Raw genomic sequence first — 27,425 nt, forward strand, 5'->3', positions numbered from 1 at the left:
GAATACCTCAAGTGTTCTCTTCCTCGCTGCTAATTTAATTAGCTTGTAAACCCAGTTTCCAATTACAAGAGTACTTAATATACCTTAAATAAGATTTTATGGTTATCTCTATTCACTCTCCTTGTAATAGACCTTCAAAACATTTTTTAAACCATCTATAGAACAATGCAGTCATCTTAGTTCCCTCCCTTTTATCTACATAGGTTATCAGCTATTTGTCTTACTGCACAAAAGGTCTGTATTGTAACCATGAATTCAATTTAAGGAACAAGTTTTATTGTAAAGGGGTATGTACAATTTGGATAGAATGAAATTGAAATCCCAGGCAGACATTATAGGTGTGGAGAAACAAGTACTCTCAAAAACTTTTGGGAGAATTATAAACTGGTAGAAACTTGGAGAGAAGGGCAGATAACTATTTGATAATATGTATCGAAAGCCTTAAAAATGTTAATAAACTTTGGCCCAATAATTCCGCCTATTGGACATAATCAAGGAGGAAAAAATATCCAACAGTGGAGAATTAAATATAATATATCCATAGACTGCAATGTTGTACAACCACTCAAAATTGAGTAGACTTACCTTAATTACAATATGATCTATTTTTAAGTGAACAAAACAGACTACAAAGGAAGGCATATATTCTTGATCTCATTTTTTTTTTTAAACAAAAGCTATACATGTATACTTAGGCAAACAAAGTCTGGAAAGCTAACATGTCAAAATGGGGATTTAAAAAAAAATAAGCATTTCTGATTTTTATAATCAGAGAAAATAAAACTATATTTTGAAGAAAATATATGCTCTCCAAAAGGAAACTCTCTGTCTAGTGTATGTAATAATGTTCTATATTTATGAGTAACTTCCCTTTTCTATTGATGTGTTTATTTGGCATTCTGGGCCTGTCTTTGAATCAGGGGTTCTGAAATGCCAGTCACATCATAATCTTCTGGGGTAGTTCATAAAAATACTGATTTCTGGGCCCTACCCCTAGAGATTCTGATTTACTGGTGGGAAAAGGAGGTTCTGAGAATATGTATGCTTAAAAGGCTTTTCTGGTACTTCTGATGTGCAGCCTGGTTTACAAAACTATGAAGTGATGTTGTATAGTACTGCTGAAACGGATTTCATTTAAGCATCTGTCCTATCATTGCCAACTCATGTGATATGTCTACGAGCCTAGCCTACCGCCTTTTCTCTGAGAATTCCCATCACTCAGAGTTCTGCCACAGGTGGGCCCAGCTTCCAGGCTCATGTTACCTGCATGATCCTCCCTCTCCTAGCCACAGCTCACCAGTCCAAAAGTGGAGTCCTGGACCAAGTTAGGCCAGTAAGATTTTCTCTCCTAGGACTTTGGAACTGGGACCAAGACAGGAAGTCAGTCAGGAGCCGGCACTAACTAAGGATATTTGAGGGCTGAGGAAGCCATTTTCCACCAAGTGTTCATTGATGAAGAGCCTACCTTGAAAGGGGGAAAAAAGAAACAGATGTGCAGAGAGAAGTGTAAACAAGACACCCAGAGAGGAAGGGTAGTTTTCGTTCCCAACTTCCAGTGCCTTGTACCCACCTCTCATGAGATTTGGTTTTACCTCTTGCTCTTAGAGACTGTAAGTTACTCCTCCTAGTAAATTGCCTTATTTGAATATTTATCAATAATCAAAGAACCCAAGACTAATATAACTTAAACCAATACTCCGTAGCATGTAAAGAAGTAGTCTTCAATCCCGTATTCCTATAGTCCAGTTCTTTTTTTTTTTTTTAAGATTTTATTTATTTATGTGACAGAGAGACAGCCAGCGAGAGAGGGAACACAGCAGGGGAGTGGGAGAGGAAGAAGCAGGCTCCCAGCAGAGGAGCCCGATGTGGGACTCGATCCTGGAACGCCAGGATCACGCCCTGAGCCGAAGGCAGACGCTTAACGACTGCGCTACCCAGGCGCCCCCCTATAGTCCAGTTCTAAATAGTCCACTTCCTATGTGACTTTCTAGTCATGGCCAACTCTATTTCCATTTGCTGAGACAAAAATTAGATCCTTCCCATAAAAAAAATCATTTAAAAAATCATATGCAGGAAGGATACCATGGCTGAGTTATTTCCTCTATTTCTGCAGAGGCGCAAACTAGCTTATATTTCTGGATTTGGTTTCTCCCAATCCATAGTCACATATCCCACTCCTTTCTCCTCACTGGTGGGGTAGAATATTAATAGTAAAATAGTAATAAAAATCAAATAACAGTTACAAATAAAGTAGAAAATGTACAGTGTAAAGGATTTCTATATTTGTTCCTCTTAACAACCCTATGGAATAGACAATATCAGTGTTATTAGTCCATTTCTTATTTGAGAAAACTAAACCCAAAGGAATTCATTCATTTATCAAATATTTACTGAGTGTCTATTATGTGCCAGGAACATACTTTTCTATGCTCAAGAGCTTATATTCTAGCAGGAAAGACAGACAAGCAATTACCTAAGGCGATGAGTGGTTTAAGAGAAGAACTAGGAAAGCATTTCCCAAGTGGAGAAGGCCTGTCTCTAATGGCTTTGACTATCCCCACAGTTACCTAATTTGTTCTAAGTTCATGGTGAGAATTTTAAAAGCTGAAGTACCAGATGAAACTTACTGGAAAGCACTTTTATTACTTTTGTATCCTCAAGCTGACTTCAAAGCCAAAGAGCTGACAACTTAACCCCTGTTCAGTGTTCTCATTGTTCACCTCAAAGAACTCCCTTCATCTGTTTCCTAACCTACTATAGTGCAGCATAACCAGATTTGCAAGAATCCCTCCTCTTCTCTCACCACCATCCCCCCAACTTTAAAGTAGTAAGTGATGTCAGATCTCCCCACTTTATGCTCCCCATGCCCACTGCTGGAGCCTCCCTTCCAGTCATCATTTCTTAATTGGGCCTTTGTACTAAGCTAACCAGCCTCCCAGCTTCTACCCTTCTTTACTAATTTCAGACACAAATCTCATCATTGTGCCATTCCAGTACCTTAAAAGTCATGGTTCTCTACCTTTGAGGATGATAAAATTGAAGCTCTTTGGTGTGACACAGAAATCCTCTTGCAAGGTGCCCCCCCCCCAAACACCTCTCCTGTCATGTCCCACATGCAGCCTCTTCTCATAGGACATCTTATGCCTTTGCTTATTGCATCTCCTCTTTCTCATATGATCCTGCTTCCCATTTCTAGGCGAATGACTTATTTTTCGTCCTTCAAACCACAACTCAAATGTCTACTCTTTTTAAAGCCCTGCCTGAATCCCTGGGCACCCCTTCCTCTAGGGTTAATTGGGTTGTGTTGTAATCATTTGCTCACATATCTGTCTCTCCCATAAGGCTGTGAATTCATTTAGGAAAGGGATGATGTCTTCCTCCACACCTAGGGAATGCCTGGCACATAAAGTAGGCAATGTTAATGAATGAGGAAATGAATAAGTAGACCCAGCAATGTTCTCAAGAAGAGGAAGACGCTTTCCTCGTCACTGACCTCCAGTCAAGTGCTGTGCAGTTCCCACCCCGACACCTGTCCAGCTCTGCCTGTGCCTATACAAAATATGCCCTCTGAGGAAAACACTAGTAGGAAAGAGGAAGACTCTGAGCTCTAATTTTAAGGGTGGATCTGCATTCACCTTTGGAATAGTTCTAATTGTCAGGGATTAAATACAACTTTTTTAAAAAAATACAACTATTTTTAAATGCAATACTCTCACCAATGCCCTTGCAGAGTAAGAGTTGGGCTGGGACCTTTCGGGAAACCTCCAGACGACAAGGGGGCGAATCATTTTATCGCAGTGACAAAATTTTCTCATTTAAACAGCAGAAGTTTGCCGAAAGTGTGGATTCTGTAAATACAAGTATGTGCAAAATTGCACCAACCTATTTCTGAGGCGCGCCTGGGATATAATGCCCAACACTGACAGACACACCTTATAGGATCTACCAGCACCTACGGAAGCCAGGCATATTTCTCTCCTCCCTGCGAAGCCTGGTGGGGCCCCTGTTCCCCTAGCGGGACGTGGACGTGCACCCCGAGATGTCGAGCCCCGCCTCCCGGCGTCTGCCCGGGCCTGGGCGGGCGGGGCCCGCCACGTGGAGCGCAGACCCGATTCTCCAAGGCGCCTACGCTGTTGCCGCCGCGTAGCTCCGGCTCAGCCCTTCGCCCCACGTCAGCAGCGGAGGCTCCGCGGCCTGTGTTTAGTCCAACGTCGCTGACGTAACGTCATCTTGCGGGACGTGGACGGAAGAAAAAAGAGAGTAAGCCGGCGCCAGAATCTGCCCGGCGTGGAGTGCGGGCCAGGCGGCGGGGTCGGACGGCGGCGTGAAGCAGGTACGGAGCGGGCATGGCGGCGGGGATGGCTCGGCGCCGGCGCTTCCGCGGGGGCTGATGGGGCGCGCGGGCCGCGGCGGAGGAAGGGGTGCACGTCGGCCCGCGGGCGACCCAGGGGGCTGTGGGGGCGCCGGCCGGCGGGAGGCCGGGCCAGCGACTGGGTGTGGGATCGCAGAGGCAGATGGCGGCTGCCTGGGCAGCCCAGGGAGCGCTGGCCGCCGTTGTGGTCCCATATGCCCGGGCGGGGAGGCTCCAGGGTACGAGGGGCTTGGGGCACCTGACCTGCGCGGCCGCCCTTGGTTACTCCCACGTGGAGGAACTGGTCCAGGTGGAGGCCTGAGGGCTCAGCGGACCCCTTTCCGGGAGTCCGGAGTCAGCTTCCAGTGCACCTGCCTGGCAGCTGGTGAGCTGGTGATGTTCCCTGGTTTGTAACTGGCCACAGCGGCCTGTGGGCTTTCGTGACCCTCTCTTTCAAAATCAGGCCCCCAGCAGCGGGGGAGTTCGCTCACGACCGCCCTTTGCAGTGTGGCACACGCTCTGTGAGTAGTACCTCCGGGGCACACCGGGGCGCACCCAGACTCCCCCGCCCCCCATCATTATCCCCTGCTCTCTGAGGCGGCGGGCTTATTACACCGTCTTTGTCTTTGAGTGGTGAACCGTATACCAAACCTGTCTTTCTGAGTGAAGTTTGTTGGGACTAAAGTTCAGTTCTTTGTCCAAATCAGTAGGATAAAGGCATTCTGTTTAAAACGAGTGGGGGCGCCAGGGTGGCTTAGTCGGTTAAGCGGCTGCCTTCGGCTCAGGTCATGATCCCAGGGTCCTGGGTTGGAGCCCCACATCGTGCTCCTTGCTCAGTGGGGAGTCTGCTTCTCCCTCTCCCTCTGCCTCTTCCTGCTGCTTCCCTTTCTTGTGCTCTTTCTCTCCCTCTTTCTCTCTGTGGAATAAATAAAATCTTTTTACTGAGTAAAAATGGGGCTTCAGAAATGACATGAGTGAAAACATGGAAACTTTTTTTTAACTGATGATATTGAGTCTAGACACACACATACCCTTTGCTCCCTGGAATCAGCTGTCTGCTTTTTGAGAGCATAATAAACTCAGACAGGAGAACCATTCATTGCAGTCAGTCAGAGGTGTGTGGTACAGGGGAGAGGCCAGGAAGGCTTGGTTTCTAGGTCAGTCTTGAACCTAACAAGTTAGAGACCTTGAACACTCAGAGCTTTCAGTTATTCTTAGATAAGAGAGAGGTATGCAATCAATAAGTATAATTCGTGATTATGTCCATCAGAGAATATTTATTGAATGCCTGTGGCACATCCTGAAGGAAATAAAGATAAAGGAAATAAAGACATGATTAGTGCCTAAAAGAAGGAGCACAGCTGACATTTGTTGAGCATCTGTTATACCCAAGATTCCATGCATTGTCACATTTAATTCTCACAATAATCCCAAGAGCTCCTTACTTTTATAGTCCCTGATTTACAAAAGAGGAAACTGAGGCTTGGAAAGATTCAGTAACCTTCCAAAAGGCACATAGCTAGCATAGCAAGCTCAGGGCTGAAACCCAAATCTGTCCAACTCTACAATCCATGTTCCCTGTCCAATTTACCATGCTGTCAGTGGGAAGTTTATAATCCAGGCGGGAAAAGCAACAGTAACACATAAACCAGTTAAAAGCTAACCTGTAGGATTATATCCAACTTTGAATGCTAGAGCTGCTGAGAAAGTTTTCATGAAGGAGACAGAACTAGAATTTTAGTGTCACAATTTGATTATTTTATCCTTTGGCATTACTGTTGAAGAATTCCTATGTAAATAATTGCTTAGCAACAACTACTGAAGAAGGCACACCTGGGTGGTTTAGTGTCAGCCTTCGGCTCAGGTCATGATCTCGGGGTCCTGGGATCGAGTCCTGCATCCAGCCCCTTGCTCAGCAAGGAGCCTGCTTCTCCCTCTGCCTGCTGCTCTCCCTGCTTGTGCGCGCTCTCGCGCTCTCTGACAAATAAATAAAATTTTAAAAGAACAAAAAAAATTACGGAAGGAATTTATATAAGCGGCACACAGAGACCATGGGCTTATGTCCTCCTTAAATGTTACGCGGATAATTTTCTCTTGGGATCTTCCAGACTGTCACAAACTAAGTCAACAAGGACAGCACTTAACACTTTCTGTTGCCTGTTGGATGACATCTCTTTTACAGCAGATGTATCCTGCCAATCTCTTCTCTCCTCTCTCTGTCTGTGCCTTTGTGCAGTATAAATTGAAGAGCAGTACATGCCACTGCTTGTTTCTCTTCACTGTGGGGCTAACTGCTAGTCTCTTGAGACACGTTTAAGAGGGTTGGAATATATTCACCAATCCACAGAGCAAAAGTTAAAAAGAAGCCTACAAGCAAAGAGGGTGCAGTGTTTTTCTTATCGTGAAAACAGCAATTGTCCCTGTAGCATGAGAGCTGCAATAATGAATGGTTTCTTCTCCTGTGCATATATAGGAGGGAGCCCCCTACATTTTTGTGAAATAAACTATTCTTTATCTAAAGCCTCAAGTTTGCCTTAGGGCAGGAAAATGCCCATAACCACCATATTCCTAGCTCGGGTTTCTAGCCATGTACTCATCCTCTATGGGATGTGCCCATACTCATTTAAAATGCCAACCATTTGCAGGCATTGCGCTCCCTCCAGGCATGCAAGAGTGAGCTTTAGATTCCTGAGGACAGCAGGAAGAAAGATGACAGTAGCCTCTGGCTTTCCATCCTCTTCTTGTGTCAGCAGGGGTCAAGCTGACATTTCAAATACCAGGGTTTTCAGAGTTCTTTTGGGAGGTGATAGCAGGAAGGTGGAGATGGCCGCTTACTGAATTTGGATCTGTTTTTGATTTGTTTGAGACTTCCTAATGGTGTAGGAACTGTAGTGAAGATTTAGTATCAATACAGAAACATTGTACTTTAACTTTTTTTGTCACTCAGAGTATTTATAATCCTTAATTGTCATTTGCTTACATAAAAACTAAGGAGGTCCTAGGAAAGGAAGGATGGAGGTGGGACCTGGGAAGGAGCCATTTCGTGTCTTTCTCTTTTCTATATACAGAACAGGTGGGGTTGTCCTTAATACAGAGGAGTTTGGAGCAGAAGAATCAAGTTTTCATTGAGAGTATGAGGAAGTGGAAGAAATTAAAGTTAATTGCCTATCATTTTCATTTTCATCTTTTAAAAATGCGTTCTACAGATACTTTGATCAGTGACCACATCGCAGCATGTTGAGTCAAGTCTACTGCTCCGGGTTCCAGCCCTTCCGCCAGCATCTCCTGCCCTGGGTCCAATCCACAGCCCTCTCCAGATCTCGTAGGTACCATAGGAAACTTAGAAGGATGTGGGGAGTTTGGAAGTGTGTTTCAAGCAAGATTTTAAAGGAGAAAAAAACGTAATTTGGGAGAATTGGACAAAGACAGTAAGCAAGGAAGCAGCCTACTGGTGAAATGTTCTGAGTGTTTGTATTTATCAATAAAATGAAACTTTTGGAGGTGATAGCTTTATGGCATCAACTGTGGTGATGGTTTCACAGTTGTATACTTATCTACGGAATCATCAAATTGTACACATTAATTTTGTACAGCATTTTGTATGCCTAATTAATTAATTTAAAATTTTCAAATAAAGTGTTACCTATATTCATTCTCCCAAAGTTTTTTTTATAGGCTGTTTTTGTTCATTACCTTTTTTTGTAGTTAAGTTGTAATTTTGAGACCATTGTAGATTCATGTGCTATTGTAAGAACTAATACAGAGAGATCCCTTATGCCCTTTACATGTTCTTCCAGTATCTCAGTCCAGATACTGACATTGATAGAGTCAAGAACGTTTCCACCGCTACAGGTGGAAACTTTTCTGTTTTATGGCTATCCCCCTCCTCCCCATCCCTAACCCCTGGCAACCACTAATCCGTTCTCCATTTCTATAATTTTGTCATTTCAAAAAATGTTATATAAATGAAGTCAGACAGTATGTGATCTTTGGGGATGGGTTTTTTTACTCAGCATAATTCTGTGGAGATTCATCCAAGTTGTTGTGTGTATTTTTTTAGTTCCTTCTTATTACTCAGTGTAGTATTTAATGGTATGGGTATATCACAGTTAGTGTAACCATTCACCCATTGAAAGGCATCTGGTTGTTTCCAATCTTTTACTGGTATAAATAAGGCTGCTGTGAGCATTTGTGTATAGGATTTTGTGTGGACATAGTTTGCATTTCTCTGGGATAAATGCCCAAGAGTTCAATTGCTGGATCATATAGCAGTTGCATGTTTAGTTATATAAGAAACTACCAAACTGTTTTTGGAGAATGGCTGTACCATTTTACATACACCCCAGCAGTGTATGAGCAATCCGCTTTCTCTTCATCCTCATCAATATTCTTTGTTGTCACTCTTTGATTTTAGCCACTGTGATAGTGTGTAATGACACCTCAGTATGGTTTTAACTTGCTTTTCCCTAAGGATTAATAATGTTGAACATCTTTTCATGTACTATTTGGCCATCTTTATATCCTCTTTAGTGAAATGTTTCTTTCTTATCTTTAATTGGACTGTTTTTTTACCTTTGAATTTTTAGAGTTCTTTCTCTTCTAGGTACTAGTCCTTTACGGATACGTGGTTTGAAAGTATTTTCTCCCAATTTATAGCTTGTCATTTCATTCCTTTAACAGGATCTTTCACAGAGTAAAGTTTTTTTATTTTGATGACGTTCCACTTATCAATATTTTCTTTCATTTATTGTACATTTGGGGTCAAGTCTAAGAGCTTTGTGTAGATTTCCTGAAGATTTCCTCCTATGTTTTTTCTAAAAGTTTTATAGCTTTACATTTTACGTTAAAGTGTATGATCCATTTTGAGTTAATTTTTGTATAAGGTGTAAGGTTTAGGTCAAGGTTCTTGGTTTTGCCTCTGGACACTTAGTTATTCTAGCAGCATTTGTTGAAAGGCTGTTTATCGTGTTTTGAGTGGCTGTCTCCTTAATATCAATTAAATCTTACCAATAGTCTCCAGACCTTATTGTAAGAGAACTTGCTTATCAACTAAAAAGCTTATCATCCAGGAAAAAAATCCCTAGCTCCAAAATCTCTATTTCTCATTCACATAAAGAAAAATATAAGGGAGAAAAGATCAAGGTCTGGAGCCAGGTGCCCTGGGTTTTAAAACTAGCTGTACTAGTTACTCACTAAGTAACTTTAGTGACTTAAAACAACTATAGATTTAGGTCACAATTCTGTGTTGGACCCGGCTCAGCTGCATGGTGGTTCTATATCTGTGTCAGAACTCTTTGGCTCGGGGCTGATTGCTGAGGGCTGGGCAGTCTTTGCTGGGATGATGGATTGTCTCTGTTCCATACGGTCTCTCATCCTCCAGCAGGCTAAACACGGCTTTTTTTTTTTTTTTTTTATGATTTTTTATTATATTATGTTAGTCACCATACAGTACATCCCCGGTTTCCGATGTAAGGCTCGATGATTCATTAGTTGTGTATAACACCCAGTGCACCATGCAATACGTGCCCTCCTTACTACCCATCACCGGTCTATCCCATTCCCCCACCCCCCTCCCCTCTGAGGTCCTCAGTTTGTTTCTCATAGTCCATAGTCTCTCATGTTTCATTCTTTTCATTCCCCCTTCTGATTACCCCCCCTTTCTTTATCCCTTTCTTCCCCTACTGATCATCCTAGTTCTTATGTTCCATAGATGAGAGAAATCATATGATAGTTGTCTTTCTCTGCTTGACTTATTTCACTTAGCATTATCTCCTCCAGTGCCGTCCATTAAACACGGCTTTTCATATGATGCCTTCACGGTTCCCAAGTAGAGCACGTGTGGAAGCCACAAGGCCTCTTGAAGCCTAAGCTCAGAATTTATGCAGTGTTACTTGTGCTACGTTTTATTAATCAAAATAAGTCACAGGGCTAGCTCAGATTCAAGGCGGGGAGAGCAGATTCTACCTGTCGATGGAAGAAGCTTCAAAGTGTTGTGGCCATTTTTGCAGTCTGGTAATGTTATTAGCAAGTTACTCAGCTTCTCTGGACCTCAGTTTCCTTATTTATAAAATGAGTCTAATAATAACACCAACTAACTCATAATAATACTTAACTCATGAGGCTTAACTCATGAGAATTCAGTATGATGATAGGAATAGCAGACACTTTTTTTTTATAACACCAGCTAATATTTATTGAGTGTTTATTTTGTGCCAATTTTGTTCATGCATCAATTCGTTTTATCCCCTACAGCAACCTTATGAGATAGGTAAGGTAACAGCAAATGAGCAGAAGGATTGAGATTCCAACCCAGACAGTCTAGCTCCAGAACCTGTCCTTTTATATATCTTCTGCCTCTGTAAAAGGTGTGTGAATACCTAACACAGCTCTTAGTATATAGTAAGTATTCAGTATTTTTATTGTTATTATTGTTTATTCTCATTAGTGTAATTCGCAGAAAGAGGTACTTTCTGATCTTTTCCCTAGATTTTTCCATTTTTGTATCCAGATTTCTCTGGATTCTGGAGCCCTGTGTTTACTGATCATGATAAGCAGAAGAACAGAAAAGAAATAAGAAAGGCAAAGTGAGAAAGCGTATACATATAAACACAGAAGGAAATGGAAGGCCAGGAAGGGAGATAGAAATCCTATCAGGGTCCTCTCTTGTTCAGGCCTGGGACACAGGCTCATTGATTGCTGAGCATAAGGACTCTGATGCTGGAAAGGTAACAGACTTCTCCCTTGGAGTATGGTGCATAGCATTTTTGAAGAATATGGACAACTCGCTTTTCACCCCCACCCCCAGCACGGTACACACACATATCTCTCAGTATCCCCTCATACTAACCAGGAGGAGATGGCTTTTCTGTGGGACTTAGAGCCTAAAGGTTCCCTAGAAGATGGGAAGATGCCCCTCCAGAAGCCTTGGATTTTTCTTAACTAATCAAGACCTTCTCAATCCTCAGGATGGACTCTAAAAAGTATGAAATACTGTAGAACATAAAAAATGCCCTCAAGAAAGGTAGGATCAATATAGGAGTAATACAGTCCTCAGCATTGTTGAACAGGAAGCCCAAAAAGCCCTGGATCCCATAGAACTCTCCCTGGTGCTAGAATCCACTGGATATAACTGAGTCTTTACTTGCTCGAAAGCTTATTCATAGTTGTTTTCCTCTTGAATCTAGTCAGCGCTTATCTGCGGCAACCCAGTTGTCTGCAGCCAGAATGACCCTTGACTGCCTAGCACGCCCTTGTGCTGGTATCTTTGCTGATAAAGACTGTGGGTCAGGAGCCTGTTTCATGCTAACCTGGCCTGCTAGATTCTGATTGGTTTCTGCCATTTGATCGCCTGGACTACCCTGTGTCCTTAAGAGTGCTCTTACATTGCTCCACCCATGCTTAGCACTCTCCAGGACAGGACCAGGCCTGCAGGGACAGGAAGGAAAAATGGCTATCAGGCCTAGTCCTGACAGCTATCAAAGGGATACAGGATACTTGGGTGTAGCTCTGAGCTTTGCAAATAGCCACTGAGATCCCAGGTCCAAACCCCAGGGGAGTAAGTCTCTCCTTCTACCAGCCCTCTCTCTCTCAGGTCAATGAGGCCAGAATTATTATGTATACAACTTTTAAGCTTAGACTTAGGTATATATATAATTGCTTATGATAATATCACTGAAGACTGCGCCACAGTACCTATATTGATGAACTTAATGAAGAAAGGGAACTCTTCACAGAACTTAGCCCCAACAACAAATCAGCCTGGTAGTCCCTGGGACTCCCCCACCAGGAAGAGACAACCCATCTGTGGGTCCAGGAGGGTGCCAGGTCCCAGTTCCATCCCAGATGATGGATGGACTTACTGAGCAGCTTTGTGCCCGGAACTGGACTTCAAGCCGGTTGTGAAAAAAGACCATATCATCTTTCTTGTATCTCCGCAAACTTGAAACATAATCACTTATTATAGTGGTCATTTAAGAGGGGGAAGAAAGGACTCTTGACTGCTTCATTAAAAATACTCATTCTAAGATTTGTGTGTGAAGGCGGCAGAGAGGAAGGAGAATACACAGTGATCTTCTGGTCCATGAGAATAAGATTCTGCTCACTTTACCCTCCATTGTTACAGCATAGAGAAAACAATAGAAGCTACACTGTAGTTAGAGGAGTTAGGGGTCAGGAGTTAGAGGTAGTGGCTCTAGAGAAATCTGGGTAATCTGTCTGTAACTATAAAGGGAGGTGATAATGGTTGATTTCAGTGGAGGAAGTTACTGTACAATATTGTAGAATAGTGGCTTAGAATGATTACTCTAGTAATTCATTCAAATACTTATTAATTGCCTGTAATGACACATAGAGAACTCTTTGAGGATGAAGTACCTAAAGTTTAGTCCTGCTGAGGACCTGCACTACTCATCTTGACTTCTTGCAATCAGGGAATCCCACCAAGAGAAGGTCCGTTTGCTGTGAGTGAGACCATCCATCAGCAAGGCCTCACCTGTGCCTCTGCCTGTGCACTCATTCTTCTGTGTCAGTTACAATTAGGTCAGGTGTGTGTAATAGAAACTCCAAAATAATAATGGCTCAAACAGGATAAAAGTCTGTTTCTCTCTCTCTCTTTTTTTTTTAAAGATTTTTATTTTTAAGTAATCTCTATACCCAACGAGGGGCTCGAACCCACAACCCCAAGATCCGAAGTTGCATGCTCTACCCATGGAGCTAGCCAGGCAACCCTCTCTCTTTTGAAAGGAACCTGGGGTTCTCTAAGAAGGGAGGCAGTCCAGGGCTTTCAGAATAGCTCTGTGAAATCATTGGGCATCCATACTACTTCTTCCTTGTTACTCCAAAGTTCTTGATGTTTTCCTTGTAGTCTAAAATTATGTTTGAGTTCCTGCCTAATACCCATTTTCTAAGCAGCAGGATGGGTGAAGGGAAGAAGGAAGCACTTCTCTTTTGAACGAAATTCCTAGAAGTCCCACATAACATTTTCATGTATCTCGCTAACCAGAACTTAGTCACATGGCCATGTTTGGTTGCACAAAAAGTCTGGGAAATGTAGTCTTTTGACTGGTGGCAGTGTGCCTTGCTCAAAGTAGAGAAGTCTTTTCATTCGTGAGAGGAAGGGCTAATGCGTAATTAGGAAGTAGCCAGCAGGAGGAGTTGGGCCCATGAGAAGTGGTGAAGGTATTCAGTTCCTGACATTCAGCTTCTACTGTTCTACTTTTGGCTTTATGTAGATAAATCTTTAGTTTTTTAATCAAGATTATCTATATCTATACATGAGAGATTGTGTGTGTGTGCGTTCGTGTGTGTATATGCATATATAACATTTGCTTCCTTAGAAATCCTGTATAGCATTGCAAGAAAGAAGGATCAGGAAAGGATTGCTTAGAGGCAGATTTCCAAAGGGATTGAGAGTATCTGACTCCAACATTCCTTGCCCTTCAGAAAGCTATCCAGTGTTTTTAATCATTGTTAACAGACATCTGAAATCATGCTACCATGTCAGAGAGAAAATTTGTAGGTGGCTTAGTTATGATTTTTTACTACTCATAACCAATTACTTTGTTCTTTATTGTCCTTGCTAGTCAGGCTCACTCTCTTTTTATAGTGGTTTGGTTTCTTTAAAAGCACACATTTTTTTGATGATAAAAGCCATGTATTTTTATTGCTTAAATTTGGAAGACATAGACAATAAGGAAGAAAATTGAAATCACTTGTAATTCCATCAAAAATAAAAACATTTTTGATTTATTTTCATCTTTTTTTCTGTGCATTTAGACACATAGGAAACTAACATGTCAGGAGCATTTTCCTATGTTATTAAAAATTATGAAAAAGTTAATTGACCCTTCTTCCTTTTTTGGATGTTTACTCTGTTTGTGATTTTTCCTATTATGAATAACACTATGAACAGCCTTCTGATAAATCTCTGTTTCCATCTCTAATTAGTTTCTTAGAATAAATTTCCAAACACAGAATTACTGGATCAAAAGACGGGAACATTTTTAAGACTTTTGATATATTTTGCCAACTTATCTTCAGGAAAGATTGTTTTGTTTAAACTCTTCACAGTGTTTGAGTGTATCTGGGATCTGTGTACTTGGTGTAAACTCCACACAGTGCTAGAATAAGAACATGCTGGATATACTGGCTTTTGATTTACTGGTTTTACTTAGTTAAGAATAATAAAGTTATTTTTTTTTTTTTTGGCTAAACTGGTTAATATTGTATGTGTATCTTTTTAATGAGAAATTTATATTATATATTTTTCTTTTATCTTGCATTTGACTTTATTTGGGAGCTGCAGATTGTATCCAGCCTTCAGCCATCAGACATGTTCGTTCTTGGAGCAATATCCCCTTTATCACTGTACCCCTCAGTCGTGCACACGGCAAGTCTTTCGCCCACCGCAGTGAGCTGAAGCATGCCAAGAGAATCGTGGTGAAGCTCGGAAGTGCTGTAGTAACGCGCGGGGATGAGTGTGGCCTTGCCCTGGGGCGCCTGGCATCTATTGTTGAGCAGGTAATTGCCAAGATGGAAAGATTCGGGTGGACAAAAATAATATGGAGTTTTTAAGCTGTCAGTTCGGGTTTGTTTGGTTTTTCTCAACCCTAATTTTATCCTTAACCCATCCTAACCACCAGTTCAGGTTTATCAGCTCGTAAAAATAATTTGAGTACAATAGATGAACCAATATGAAAACTCCCTTTCCAATAAAGGTACCAGTGGACTCAGCATCCCAGGGCAAGCAAAGGGGAGGTCAAGGAGTAAAGTTGATTTCATGTAGTTTATCCCTCGGGCTTCTTAGTGATAAGGAGCTGTAGATGTCAGTGATTCTTAATCCTGGCTGCACATTAAAATTGTCTGAGGGGCCTAGAGATTCCTAGGCTTCACACTCAGGTCTCTGGGGTGGGGCTCAAGCACCTGGATTTTTAAAGTTCCCCAGGTGACTGATGGGTCCTCAAGGTTGAGTACCCTAATGGACGTTTGTGAATACTGAGCTTTTTTTGTTCCTGTTTTGCTAGGCTTTTTCTTTTTTAATTAGGTCAATAGTATTGAAATAAATATGAGCTATCATTGCAAAGATTTTCCAAGTTCACATATTTGAAAGGATTCAGCAGACTTCACAGAGAATACCCATATAAGACTTTCATTTAAAGGCAAAGGATACTAGGTGGCAAGAGAGAGAGTGCAAGCAGTCATTGGGGTCTGAGAGACATCTCTGCACAAGCCCTCCAATGTCTTTATTTGCAGGGATTGAATTACCAAGAGATCTGTGCAGGGACTCTTATCTTTGGAAGGGCTCAAAGCAGAAGTTTCCAGTTGGGATTTTATGTTCTACTGGCTATGCAGGCAAGCCAGGCTGACTGTAGACTATCAGTAAAGAAAGTGACCTTAAGGGTTGACATGGGAGTTTTAGACTTTAAACGTCATATTACAGATCCCACTACCTATCTTTGCCAAGAGCAGGTATCAGTAAATTTTTTTTTTTAAACAAAAGGACAAATAGTAAATATTTTAAGCTTTGTAGGCCAGATGGTCTCTGTCTCCACTACTTGTCTCTACCATGGAGCACAAAAGCAGCCATAGACAATATATATATGAATGGGCATAGCTGTGTTCTAGTAAAACTTTATTTACAAAACCAGGTGCAGGTGAGATTTGACTCTGCTGGTATTTATAAAAGGGCCACATTGTGAGAGACTTCTCTGACATGTAACTGCCTAATGGAATGACCCACTTTATTTCCCATTCTCCCTGGTGAGACCACCACCACTGTTTTCAAGCTTACTTCCTCCCTGGCCCACCAACATGGCATACTCATTCCTGTCCTTGTCCACCACCTGAAATCCACTCTTAGAGCCTCCTCTTCCTCAGAACCTCTTGGTTACACAACTCCAGGGGCACCGTTCATACTGTGCACTTAGCAGCAAGTGCAAATCCTCCCAGTCCTGGAGGCCCAGGCTGAGTCCCAGCTCTCCTAAGAGGCCTCAAGAATAACTACACCCTGATTTGACTTTCCCGTCTTTGGACCCCTCAGTCACTGTCATTTGGCAAGCTAAAAAAGTTGGAGCAGTGTTTTAACTGATTGGATCTTTTATGTTAAGGAGTTATTGAAATGTTTTAGGTGACACTGGTTTTTGGATGTATGCATATATATTCTGTCTTTTAGCAATTACTGCTGAAATATTTATAGATGAAATAATATGTCCGGGACCTGGCATTCGTATTAAAATAATAGCAGGACTAGCTGTAAAGGCAGTACTAGAGACTGGGAAATTGGCATGAGAGATAGTTGTTGAAGCTGGGTGATGGTACATGGGGATTTATAAAACTATTCTTACCACTGTGGTTAAGTATGAAATTTTCTTCTTCCTTTTTTTTTTTTTTTTTTTTGGTGGTATATTAGTTACTATTTTTTTTAAAGTTATTTATTTATTTATTCATTTTAAGTAATCTCTGTACCCAATTTGGGACTCAAACTCACAACCCCAAGATCAAGAGTCGCATGCTCCTCTGACTGAGCTAGCCAGGTGCCCCAAGTATGAAATTTTCTATGACTAAAAATTTTTTTTCAAAATCATGATTCATTACAGGTGTTTGTGAGTTCTTGAGCCAGCTTATAGGGCTCAAACATCAGGGAGAATGGGCATATTAGGAATATGGACTGTATTTGCAGCCTGAATCTTTGATTCTTTTAATGCAGATCTGTCCAAAGTAGGAAACAAAGTGACCACAGCTGGATCTGGGCAGACAGAGCAGAATAGGGTTAGCATCTGTCCTTGGTCTAGCCTAAGGTGACCCATAGGGATCAATATAGCTCAGAAAGAGCCTCAATCTTCCACGTTATGCCTTAGAACCTAAGAAGCCATCTGCTAAGTTTACATTGGAGTTCCTAGCTCCAGATTTCTTTTGCTGGAACAACTAGACCTTGTGCATTATAGACTCCCACAGATACCATCAAGTACTGTGGATGTCAAAGCTGCCTACATACCAGAATCCCCTTATTTAGAATTTCTGATCTCTGTCTGCTATGTACTTATCAGATTTGAGGTAGCACGTAGGAATCTGTATTTTTACCAAACAACCTGGGTGATTCTTCCAGAGCCAGCCCAATGCTGGTCCATAAACCAACATTTGGGATCCATTCAATCATCTGCCCTACCTGAGCCCTTGTGAAGAGAGGAAAGAGATGATACAGTGACTCCTGCTTTTTCCTTCCTCAATGTCAGGTGTCAGTGCTACAGAATCAAGGCCGAGAGATGATGCTGGTGACCAGTGGAGCTGTAGCCTTTGGCAAGCAACGCTTGCGCCATGAGATCCTTTTGTCTCAGAGCGTCCGGCAGGCCCTGCACTCGGGTCAGAACCAGCTGAAAGAGATGGTGAGTGCTGCTTCCCCAGCCTCTGTAACGGGTCTGCAGGCCCCTTTTCCTCACTCCCAACCACATCATATCTATTTGTGTGTTACAGGCAATTCCAGTCTTAGAAGCACGAGCCTGCGCAGCCGCCGGACAGAGTGGACTGATGGCCTTGTATGAGGCCATGTTTACCCAGTACAGCATCTGTGCTGCCCAGGTGAGAGGCTCACCTTTGCAGAGAGGTGTGGGACCTGTGGTGATTCCCATGGAACAAAGAGGTAATAAGCAAGGCTGTAAAGCTAGACTGCCGGGATACAGTCTTAACTTCACCACTTGCTAGTTGGAAAATCTGGAGAAAGTCTTCAGGTGTAACCTTTTTGTGCCTCAGTCTCCTCATCTGAAAAAAGAAGATAATACCAGTGCCAACTTGAGAGGGTTTTTGAAAGAAATCAATAAGAAAATATATGAAAAGCCTTTAATGTAGTGTCATTCCCAGTAATAATTAGCACTTGGTATTGTGCTAGTAACTGTTATGGCTGCTACTATAGGTGTTTATACTTCTCCCGAAGACAGGAAAGTTAGACGTCTTTTTTTCATTGGCTTCTTCGACTTCAGGCAGCTTGCTTCTCTTTGTACCTGGTTGCCTTATATGATAAATTTATATCAAGCATTAAAAAGAAAGAGGAATGCTTATGGTTGGTTTTCATTCATTCAGCAAATATTTATTGAGCACTTGTGGTATACCAAGAAGTATGTTAGGCATTGGGGATACTGTGGTAAACAAATCAACCATGGTTCCAGTCCTTATGAAACTCGTACATTTTTAGTGATTTGCATTTGAATGTTTCCACATTGTTTTTTACCTAAATTTCCAGAATTATTTTTTCAATTGTATCTTTAACACCAATACACCTATGCACTAGAAACATGTAAGTATCACAAAACAACAGTCACTTCACAAAACAGTTGAAAAAAATTGAACTCCCCAGTTGTCTTCAACTCCTTTGCTGCCCCTGATGCTACCATTCACACAGATATTATTTTACATATTTGACGTTGTTATGTATACATCCTTTAAGGTTTTGGTCTTTCATTTCCTACTGCTTTTTCTCTTTCTCCATAATTCTTACAGTGTTATCCACAGTGACATTGTGCTATTGTTCCAAAGAGTCCTTGACTAAGTGAGCTGAAGCAGAAAGGCATGGACTTGTCTTCCTGTTGTCTGTAGCTTGGGACCCCACTCTCTTAGATTTTTTTTCCTGTTAGCATAAATACAATAGAAATCTCAATTTCTGTCAGCTACTATTACCAGCTCTCGTCTTCCCACAATCCAATGACAATTTCAGTCTCTAATTTTTTAAAAAAAGTGTCTGGAGCCAGGTGAGGAAACATAGGTCCAGTAACTATACTTTTGTTTTTTCCCAGGTATGATGCTTTTTGAGGGTTTGGTTTTTTTGGGTTTTTGGGGATTTGGGGGGGGGTTTTTTTTTTGGTTCGTTGGTTGGTTTTAATGAAAGTAGCATTAAAAGTCACTGCACAACAGCCATGGCTTCTATTAATGTTGATGTGAAAGAGCTCTGTCCCCTTCAGTTTCCAACAAACATCCATCCATGGGCCCTTCTCTCTCAGACGTTTGCCTTCCCTAGAATCTTATCTGCAAGAAATCTTTGCCCTTTGTACCTTCTCCCGTGGTTTCTTGTCCTTAGTAATCCTGTTTTAAAGACCATTATCAGGGGCGCCTGGGTGCTCTGTTCTTTGAGCATCCGACTCCTCATTTTGGCTCAGGTCCTGATCTCGGGGTCACTCAGCAGAGTCTGCTTGGGATTCTGTCCCTCTTCCCCCGCCCCCGCCCTGGCTTGCGCGCATTTGCATGCTCCCTCTCTTTCAATCTCTCTCTCTCAAAACAAATTAATAAAATCTTTAAAAAAATAAAGACAGTTATCAGTGGCTTTTAGAAATCCCCACCAAGTTGTTTGTCAGGCTAAAGATTTAAACAAGTAGAGCAGCTTATTTTTTCTTCATAAAAATGAAATTGATTTGCATCCTAACAGACTGCCCTTCTCCACACACATACTTTTCTCTCTTAGGGCTCTTGTCTTTTACTCCTTCTTTGTTAAACTGAGCAACAGGTATTTTCACTGAACCTTTATACCTCCTGCTTGCCTATCCTACACACATGTTTATCATTTGACTTTTCACCCCCATGGCTAGAGTCTATATGTTCACCTTTGACCTGGTCCTGTTTCCTACAGGACTGACTTTCCTGAAAAAGAGCTCATGATCTATCCTTAAAAACATATGCCCTGTTCTACCTTCCCCAAATCATCCAGTTTTATTCTGTATGTCAGCAGCTCTTAAAGGGCCTGACATTTCTGAAGTACTGAATAATTTTTTTACCAAATGAGTGAGTAGATTATTTCCCTTAGTTGTGTTACTATGTTGTCTTCCTTACCTACATTTTATAAATCATTAAGGCTACTGTAATTTTCTCAGTTACCATAACCAGACCCTAGCTCAGGGCTTAACTATGCCTACTTTTACTATTTGGGTACCTTCTTTCTTGACCATCTGCCTGCCGCCTTTCCTACTTCAGCCTGTCCCACATTGCAAGAACTTTCTTCCTTAAACATTAGAGGGTTTTTATGGAAACATTTATTTATGAGCTTCAGGGCTTATTACCATTAGTTTCTTGCTATCCTCAGTTACCTTCTCCTGTTAACCATTGCCTAATACTCTGATTTAAACAAGGAAGTGGGAGCTATCTGCCCACCCCCACACCCAGCTCTCCACTGTACCTTTGAGTAGCTTATGCTCATCTCCTCCCCGGAACTAAGATATGTCTAGCCCTTCTTTCAGTTTCTGACTGAAGATTTGCCTTCATAAACCTCTCAGGGCAATCCCACAGGCTCAGACACAGTCTCTGCTAACCACAGCCGTGGTCAGCTGCAGAGCAACGGTAGTAGCATAGCCCTCTTCCGTTTTGTCTCCTACACTTCTCCCAGCAGGGCAGACCATTCTTTTGCTCACTCACCTAATGTTTCATTGCCTACTGTGGCCAGCCCCTGAGTCCAATGCTAGGATACAGAGTTATTTTAGAAATTAACAGATGACCATCACTTTCCCCAAAGTGTATCTCTTTAAAGTTCGTACATAATTTTCTTACTTCTGTAAATAGAAGAGATTTCGTAGCTCTTTGAGAATTAAAGTACGTTTACAAGAAGTCTTGAGCACCCTTAAATATTCCAAGTGATTAATTTTTTCCCATCTCTAAAAGAATTAGGTAAGTATTCAGAGATGTGTGTTCCATTTCGATCTGTGTGGGATCCAGAAGCCTATAGTTTAACTCCTCTCCTCTTAGCATCTTTTGTATGTTGTTGCTGGGATGTTCATAATTTTCCTCCCTTCTGCATTTTCAATCCTTTTAATTACTTTTAGATCTTGGTGACCAACTTGGATTTCCACGATGAGCAGAAGCGCCGGAACCTTAATGGGACACTGCATGAACTCCTCCGAATGAACATCGTCCCCATTGTCAACACAAATGATGCTGTTGTACCCCCAGCTGAGCCCAATAGTGATCTCCAGGGGGTAAATGTGGGTAAAGTATTCCTAAGGGTTGAGCATGCTGGAGACTAATGCTACGCTATGCTGCATGTACTAACACCAGAAGTTTGGCATAAACAAGATGGAGAAATTGGGACAGAAGCTGGCCTCATGGAGCATTGGCTGCATAAGCTCTTCTGAAGTCGGGGGGGGGGGGTCTCATTCAACAGGGTGAGGTGCTATAGTGATTTCAGATGGTGCTATGAGCATGGCTTGTGTGTGTCAATGGAGAGAAGAGTGCATGTTTGGAAATGGGCTTGCCAGTAGGCACAGTGTTTTGCAGACAGAAGGGGCCTGTAAGAGCTGTCATCCGTGCACTCAGTCATTAATTTTGCCTGTCAGAACCTAGCAGAGTGCTTCTGTGAACATCTTGAACTGCATAGTTCACTCACTTTTGACTTTTTACCTGCATTCCAGGTTATTAGTGTTAAAGATAATGATAGCTTGGCTGCGCGTCTGGCCGTGGAAATGAAAACTGACCTCCTGATTGTTCTTTCAGATGTAGAAGGTACAAAGTAATGCCCTTTCCTTTTATCCAACCTCTGTTTTAAATACTAAATGGGTGAGTACATGAATTCCTCTCTTTGAGTACTTCTGATTTTTTTTTTTTTTTTTTTTTTTTTTTTTACCATGGACCATTATTTCTGAGCCATATGGTCTAACAAAAGGATTTTATGGCTCAAAAGAAGGTGAGGGAATCTGGGAGATGGAGTTTGAATGCTGAAATGTTTTCATTTCCAGGCATTTCAGGTTTGTTTTTTTTAGAACAGCTTTTTACAGATATAATTCACGTACCACATAGCCCATCTCTTTAAGGTTTACAATTCAGTTTATTGATTTTTAGTATATTCATATAGTTGCTCAAACCTGACAACAATTTTAGAACATTTTTATCACCCCAGTAAGAAACTGCATACCCATTAGCGATCACTCCTCACTTCTTCCCACTCTCCAGCCCTAGGCAGCCACTTATCTACTTTCTGTCTCTATGGGTTTGCCTGTTCTGGACGAAGTGGAATCACACGATACGTGATCCTTTGTGACTGGTTTCTTTCATTTAGTATCATGTTTTCAAGGTTCATCAATGGACATTACAGCATCTGTCAGTACTCCTTTCCTTTTTATTGCCAACTACTGCTCCACTGTGCACACGTACCAAATTGTGTTTACCTGTCCAACAGAAGATGGACTTATGCTATTGTGAACATTCATGTCCAGATTTTTGTGTGAATATGTTTTTTGTTTTACCTAGGTGTAGAATTGCTAGATCATTTGGTAATTTTCTGTGTGTTTAGTCTTTTGAAGAAGTGCCATATTGCTTTCCAAAGCAGCTGCATCATTTTACATCCCTGTCAGCTCTATATGAGGGTTCTGGTTTCTCCACATCCTTGCCAGCACTTACCTCTTATGATCTGCCTTTTCACTGATAGCCATCTGAGTGGGTGTGAAGTGCTGTTTCACTGTGGTTTTGATCACTTCCAGTTTTTAATGTAAATCATGAGACAGATGATATTAAATTGGAGCCACTTCAAAAGTCCAGGCTATGTGGACACCATGGCCTTACACATTCTACCCTGCTTTCCCCTTCCTCAGAGGGGTCCCTCTTGGTTCCAGTTTGACTCTCCATTCACTCTTTTCAATCTCTTAAGCTGTTCCCATTTTATATTTTGACCCATAAGGAATATGGTAACTGTGTTTAAAACAGGCCAAACCTACAGGATCCCAAAAGTCCCCCGTTACATTCCCAGGGGATCAGAAAAACCTATTTTGTTCCTAGCCCACATGCGAGGCAGGCTCCTTTAGAAGGACCTATTTTCCATTTACACTCCAGTAGTGTAAGATTAAGAACAGGGAGCTACCTAGTGGAGGCAAGGGGAGATACAGATGGATTGATCTGTCTTCTACCCATGTGGGAAATCTGATATATCATACGTATATGTCAATTTCTTTACCTATAAGAAGTCTTGGTACCATGTTTATCCACTATAAATTTGAAATCTCAGGACAGGAATAGCTAGGTTGGGATAAGAGTGAGCCACTCTAGAGAAGAAGGCTTTTCAGTTAATCAACGGATTTTTATTAAATCTCTACGATGCACAAATACTGTGCTGGGTGCTTTATAAATCTCAGTTTATTGAATCCTTATAGCAATCCTGCAAAGTAGATAGGTTAACTCTACTATTCAGATGAAGAAATTAAAAATTAAGTTCACACCAGTTAAATGGTATATCTAAAGTCACATAGTCAGTACTTAGCAGAGGCTAGTTTTAAAAGTAAGTCTGTTCAGTTTGAAAATCCACACTCTCCTCTCTCCTATACTGCCTGCAGAGTAAAGGACATGAGTTTGAAAGATCAATATGTAAAGCCCAATTCGAACTAGACTCTAGTAAACATTTTTAATGCAGCCTCAAACACCAAAATTGGTCGTCGATGTGATAGCATACATCAGTACTTTTCTTGTTATTGCCAAATAATATTCCACTCTATAGATACACCACATTTTATTTGCCCATTCATCAGTTGGTAGACATTTGAGCTGTTACAACCAACGCTGCTGTGAATATTTGTGTACAAATGTACGTGAATGTACAAAGAACAGGCTTGGGCTATTAACCCTGATTAGTTATCCACTGAATGTTGATTTTTAGCACAGTATTAAAATTTTAAATATGCTCTTGATGGGTTTGAGAAGCTGCTATAAGGGAAAAAGAAGGGTTGGCAGAATATCAGAATGCTAGGCACTCCTCAGCATCTATGGAGAAGGTTTGGCATAGAATCGTACAACCTTGCCCAGGCCGTTTTTGTATGAAACCAAAACAGCCTCAGAATCCAAGCCTGTGATCTGATAGTATAGTGCCTTCTGGAAGACTCTAGCCCCGAATCCAGGAGCCGTGGAGGGCTGCACCGTGGTGGACAGAGGTGGTAAGAGGTGGCTTTTCTGGCCCTGTAATTGCTGCCCATGGTTAGCACTGTTTCATTCCATACCTGACACCGATTTCCTCACTCCTTTGACTCCTTTCTCCTAGAGAGGGCATGTAGAGCAGGGTCGTGTTAGGGATTTGGAATGATGAAGCAGAGAGGGCTGTGTTTTCACACAGGAAAAGCAGTAACTTAAACCAAAAACATCACTGCCCAGATGTCCTTGAGTCAGTCCCCAACCCTGGGCACTTCCTCTCTATATGTGTCCCACTAAGGCCTTAACATGATTCCATTTTCACAGGCCCATGATTTTTCTTTCCAAGATTCCATCTCGCTCTTTTTACAAGTGATATTGTGAAGATTTTTAATCATGGCTTGTACGCATATAATGTTTCATGTAACTCGTGATTTATGTTATTCTGTTCAGTCGTAAAAGGGACATAGGCTTTGACTCTGAATGCTGAGAGTCGTGTGCTCTTCCTGCTGACTCAGCCTAACTTCACAACAGCTTACCCATAACATGGGGAGTATAGTCAGTGGTTGTTTCAAAGGGTGCTGTGAGAGTTCATGAAAACCTGTCTCCCAATTCATCCCACTTGGAGATAGTCACATTATTGTATATGGCTGCTGCGTATCTCCTGCAATAGCCACTCATCCTTTTCGGTTACTTACTTAATTTGGCATCGTAAGTAGCAGTGGCAGAGGTGAGGACAGCTGCCCAGTAGACAGTGGGCAGAGCTGATAAGGCTATGCTCATGTCATGATGCTGGCAAGCATTCATTCATTAAGCCAGGTTATATAAGTATGTAAGGAGAGTCCTCCTATTGCTGATTCTCAGCGGGGGTAGACTAGACAGATCCCTTGTTCCCTTTTCTGGTTACAGCTGGTAGAACACAGAATTCATCTGGATCAGTCACATGCAGAGTGGTTGGCCAGTGCCCAGGGGGTCTATCTGAGGGGACACTCATTTCCATTACAGCAATATTACTACTCTTGTCTGCTTTTTAGGTCTCTTTGACAGTCCCCCAGGGTCAGATGATGCAAAGCTTATTGATATATTTTATCCTGGAGATCAGCAGTCTGTGACTTTCGGAACCAAGTCAAGAGTGGGAATGGGTGGCATGGAAGCCAAGGTATGGGTTTGATACTCTTACTGCCTGTAACAGATATAAAACCAAACAGTATTTTATCCTTTTTACTTTTGTGAGTGCTTGGGAGCTAATGGTTATGATCCTAAGCACATATACACTTAAATGTGCACGTCTAAATACGGGTTTAATGCATGTTGTGTACCTATGTTTAGTTGTGTCTGTGTATGTATTCTCTTTACTAATATTACATAGTGCATTCATGCTGTAAACTTGTCAAGGGCAGAGTCTATATGTTTTTCATAATTCATAAATCCTCTTTTATCAGCTCAAAAAAAATTTTTTTAAGATTTTTAATTTATTTTAAAGTAATCTCTACACGCAGCGTGGGGCTTAAACTCACAACCCTGAGATCAAGAGTCCCACACTCCACTGACTGAGGCAGTCAGACAAATATTTCTTATGAAATCTTTCAGAAATTCTTCCCTCCCATTATTATTCTAAGAAGTAATACTCTTAAGATACAGCATTATATGTGGCAATGGCAGAAACATACAAAAGAGATACATAAAGGCTAAAAGAACTCAGGATCAGACTCTGGCCAAACACCAGACTGGACACTAAGTCGAGGCACAGTAGGTCAAGCGTAGAAGTTATTAGTCCCAGTACTAGAGAGTCTTAGAGCACTGAGCATAAAGGGTAGATTGGCTCATTGTTAGGCAGCACATGCTGAAGTTGGGCTAGAAAGAGGGCACAGGCTGAGTGTGTTTTCAGAGCTTCTGAGCTGTTGGAAACATTCCTGCATATACTTTGATTGCTCAATATCACATTGTATTCTCTGTTTTTGTAAGTTTAAAGTGTGGATGACTAGACCCTGCAAAGGTCTGAACCTCATGTTGGGATCTAACCTCTCTTATTAGGTGAAAGCAGCCCTCTGGGCTTTGCAAGGTGGCACTTCTGTGGTTATTGCCAACGGAACCCACCCAAAGGTGTCTGGGCATGTCATCACAGACATCGTGGAGGGAAAGAAAGTTGGCACCTTCTTTTCCGAAGTAAAGCCTGCAGGTAGGTAGTTCTTGATGGAGTCCCATGGTCTGTGGATGATAGGTAGCCACACCATGGCCTAGATGAGACTAAAGACTGAGTTCTCCTCTAGGAATAGAAATCACAAAATTGATGTGTTGATATCATGAATTCTGATATTGTTTCAGACACTCTTTGCAAAATTGGATTTTGCTTTGTTTCTGTAAAATTTAACAAAACTGGATTTTGCTTTGTTTCTGTAAAATTTAACAAAATTGGATTTTGCTTTGTTTCTGTAAAATTTAGCTAACCTGCTCAACTAGGCTTCTCTTAAAGCACTAGGTTAAAGAATATAAGCATTCTTTTTTTTTTTTTTTTAAAGATTTTATTTATTTATTTGACAGAGAGAGAAATAGCCAGCGAGAGAGGGAACACAAGCAGGGGGAGTGGGAGAGGAAGAAGCTGGGAGCCCAGTGTGGGTCTCAATCCCAGAACCCTGGGATCACGCCCTGAGCCGAAGGCAGACGCATAACGACTGAGCCACCCAGGCACCCCAAGCATTCTTTTTCTTAAGAAACATTTGCTAGGCCCATGTTGGATGCCTAGAAACGCAAAGATGCATAAGACATGATATGTACTCTCAATTGTTCACAAAAATAGAATTTCCATATAATCTACGTTCAAAAATGCAAACATGTTAGAGAATATAAGCCAAAGTGGAATTGAAAGAACTCTACAAGACATAAATTATGTTGTCTGCTTTAGAAATATAGACAAGTTTCTTGTATTTATGCCTGAATTAATCTAGTATATTCTTTTGCCATTTTATTGGTCTGAGTGACCTCCGGGAAACAAGCACACCTAGACACTGAGTGTTCGTTCTGTGCACATGCTGGGGTAGCTGTCCGTGATCTGATGTTTGCAAATATTCTTGCAGGTCCTACCGTTGAGCAGCAGGGAGAAATGGCTCGATCAGGAGGAAGGATGTTGGCCACTTTGGAACCTGAGCAGGTAATAACCCTAGCTAATAGTTCTGTTGGTTTTCAGGGTAAGTCATGCTGTGAGGTTTAGTGCACAGTCAAGCCT

The 27,425-nt window shown here is 41.7% G+C and overlaps 1 protein-coding gene across 2 annotated transcripts in view; it reads left to right on the plus strand.

The window, feature by feature from the left end:
• The first annotated feature begins 4,041 nt into the window (after nucleotides 1-4,041).
• The window catches only part of ALDH18A1 (aldehyde dehydrogenase 18 family member A1), a 39,065-nt gene continuing 15,681 nt past the window's right edge, over nucleotides 4,042-27,425 (plus strand). Inside the window, exons 1-10 of one of the 2 annotated variants that reach the window (XM_026493736.4) lie at nucleotides 4,042-4,333; nucleotides 7,558-7,673; nucleotides 14,655-14,869; nucleotides 17,581-17,730; nucleotides 17,819-17,923; nucleotides 21,142-21,300; nucleotides 21,727-21,817; nucleotides 25,237-25,361; nucleotides 26,237-26,381; nucleotides 27,277-27,350. In XM_026493736.4, the coding sequence (XP_026349521.1) occupies nucleotides 7,586-7,673; nucleotides 14,655-14,869; nucleotides 17,581-17,730; nucleotides 17,819-17,923; nucleotides 21,142-21,300; nucleotides 21,727-21,817; nucleotides 25,237-25,361; nucleotides 26,237-26,381; nucleotides 27,277-27,350 (1,152 nt within the window). In that variant the 5' untranslated portion in view covers nucleotides 4,042-4,333; nucleotides 7,558-7,585. The remainder of the gene's footprint in view (nucleotides 4,334-7,557; nucleotides 7,674-14,654; nucleotides 14,870-17,580; nucleotides 17,731-17,818; nucleotides 17,924-21,141; nucleotides 21,301-21,726; nucleotides 21,818-25,236; nucleotides 25,362-26,236; nucleotides 26,382-27,276; nucleotides 27,351-27,425) is intronic. The other variant, XM_026493737.4, reaches the window with a different exon arrangement.

The sequence above is a fragment of the Ursus arctos genome, unplaced genomic scaffold (assembly GCF_023065955.2).
Source record: "Ursus arctos isolate Adak ecotype North America unplaced genomic scaffold, UrsArc2.0 scaffold_7, whole genome shotgun sequence".
Lineage (NCBI taxonomy): Eukaryota > Metazoa > Chordata > Mammalia > Carnivora > Ursidae > Ursus > Ursus arctos.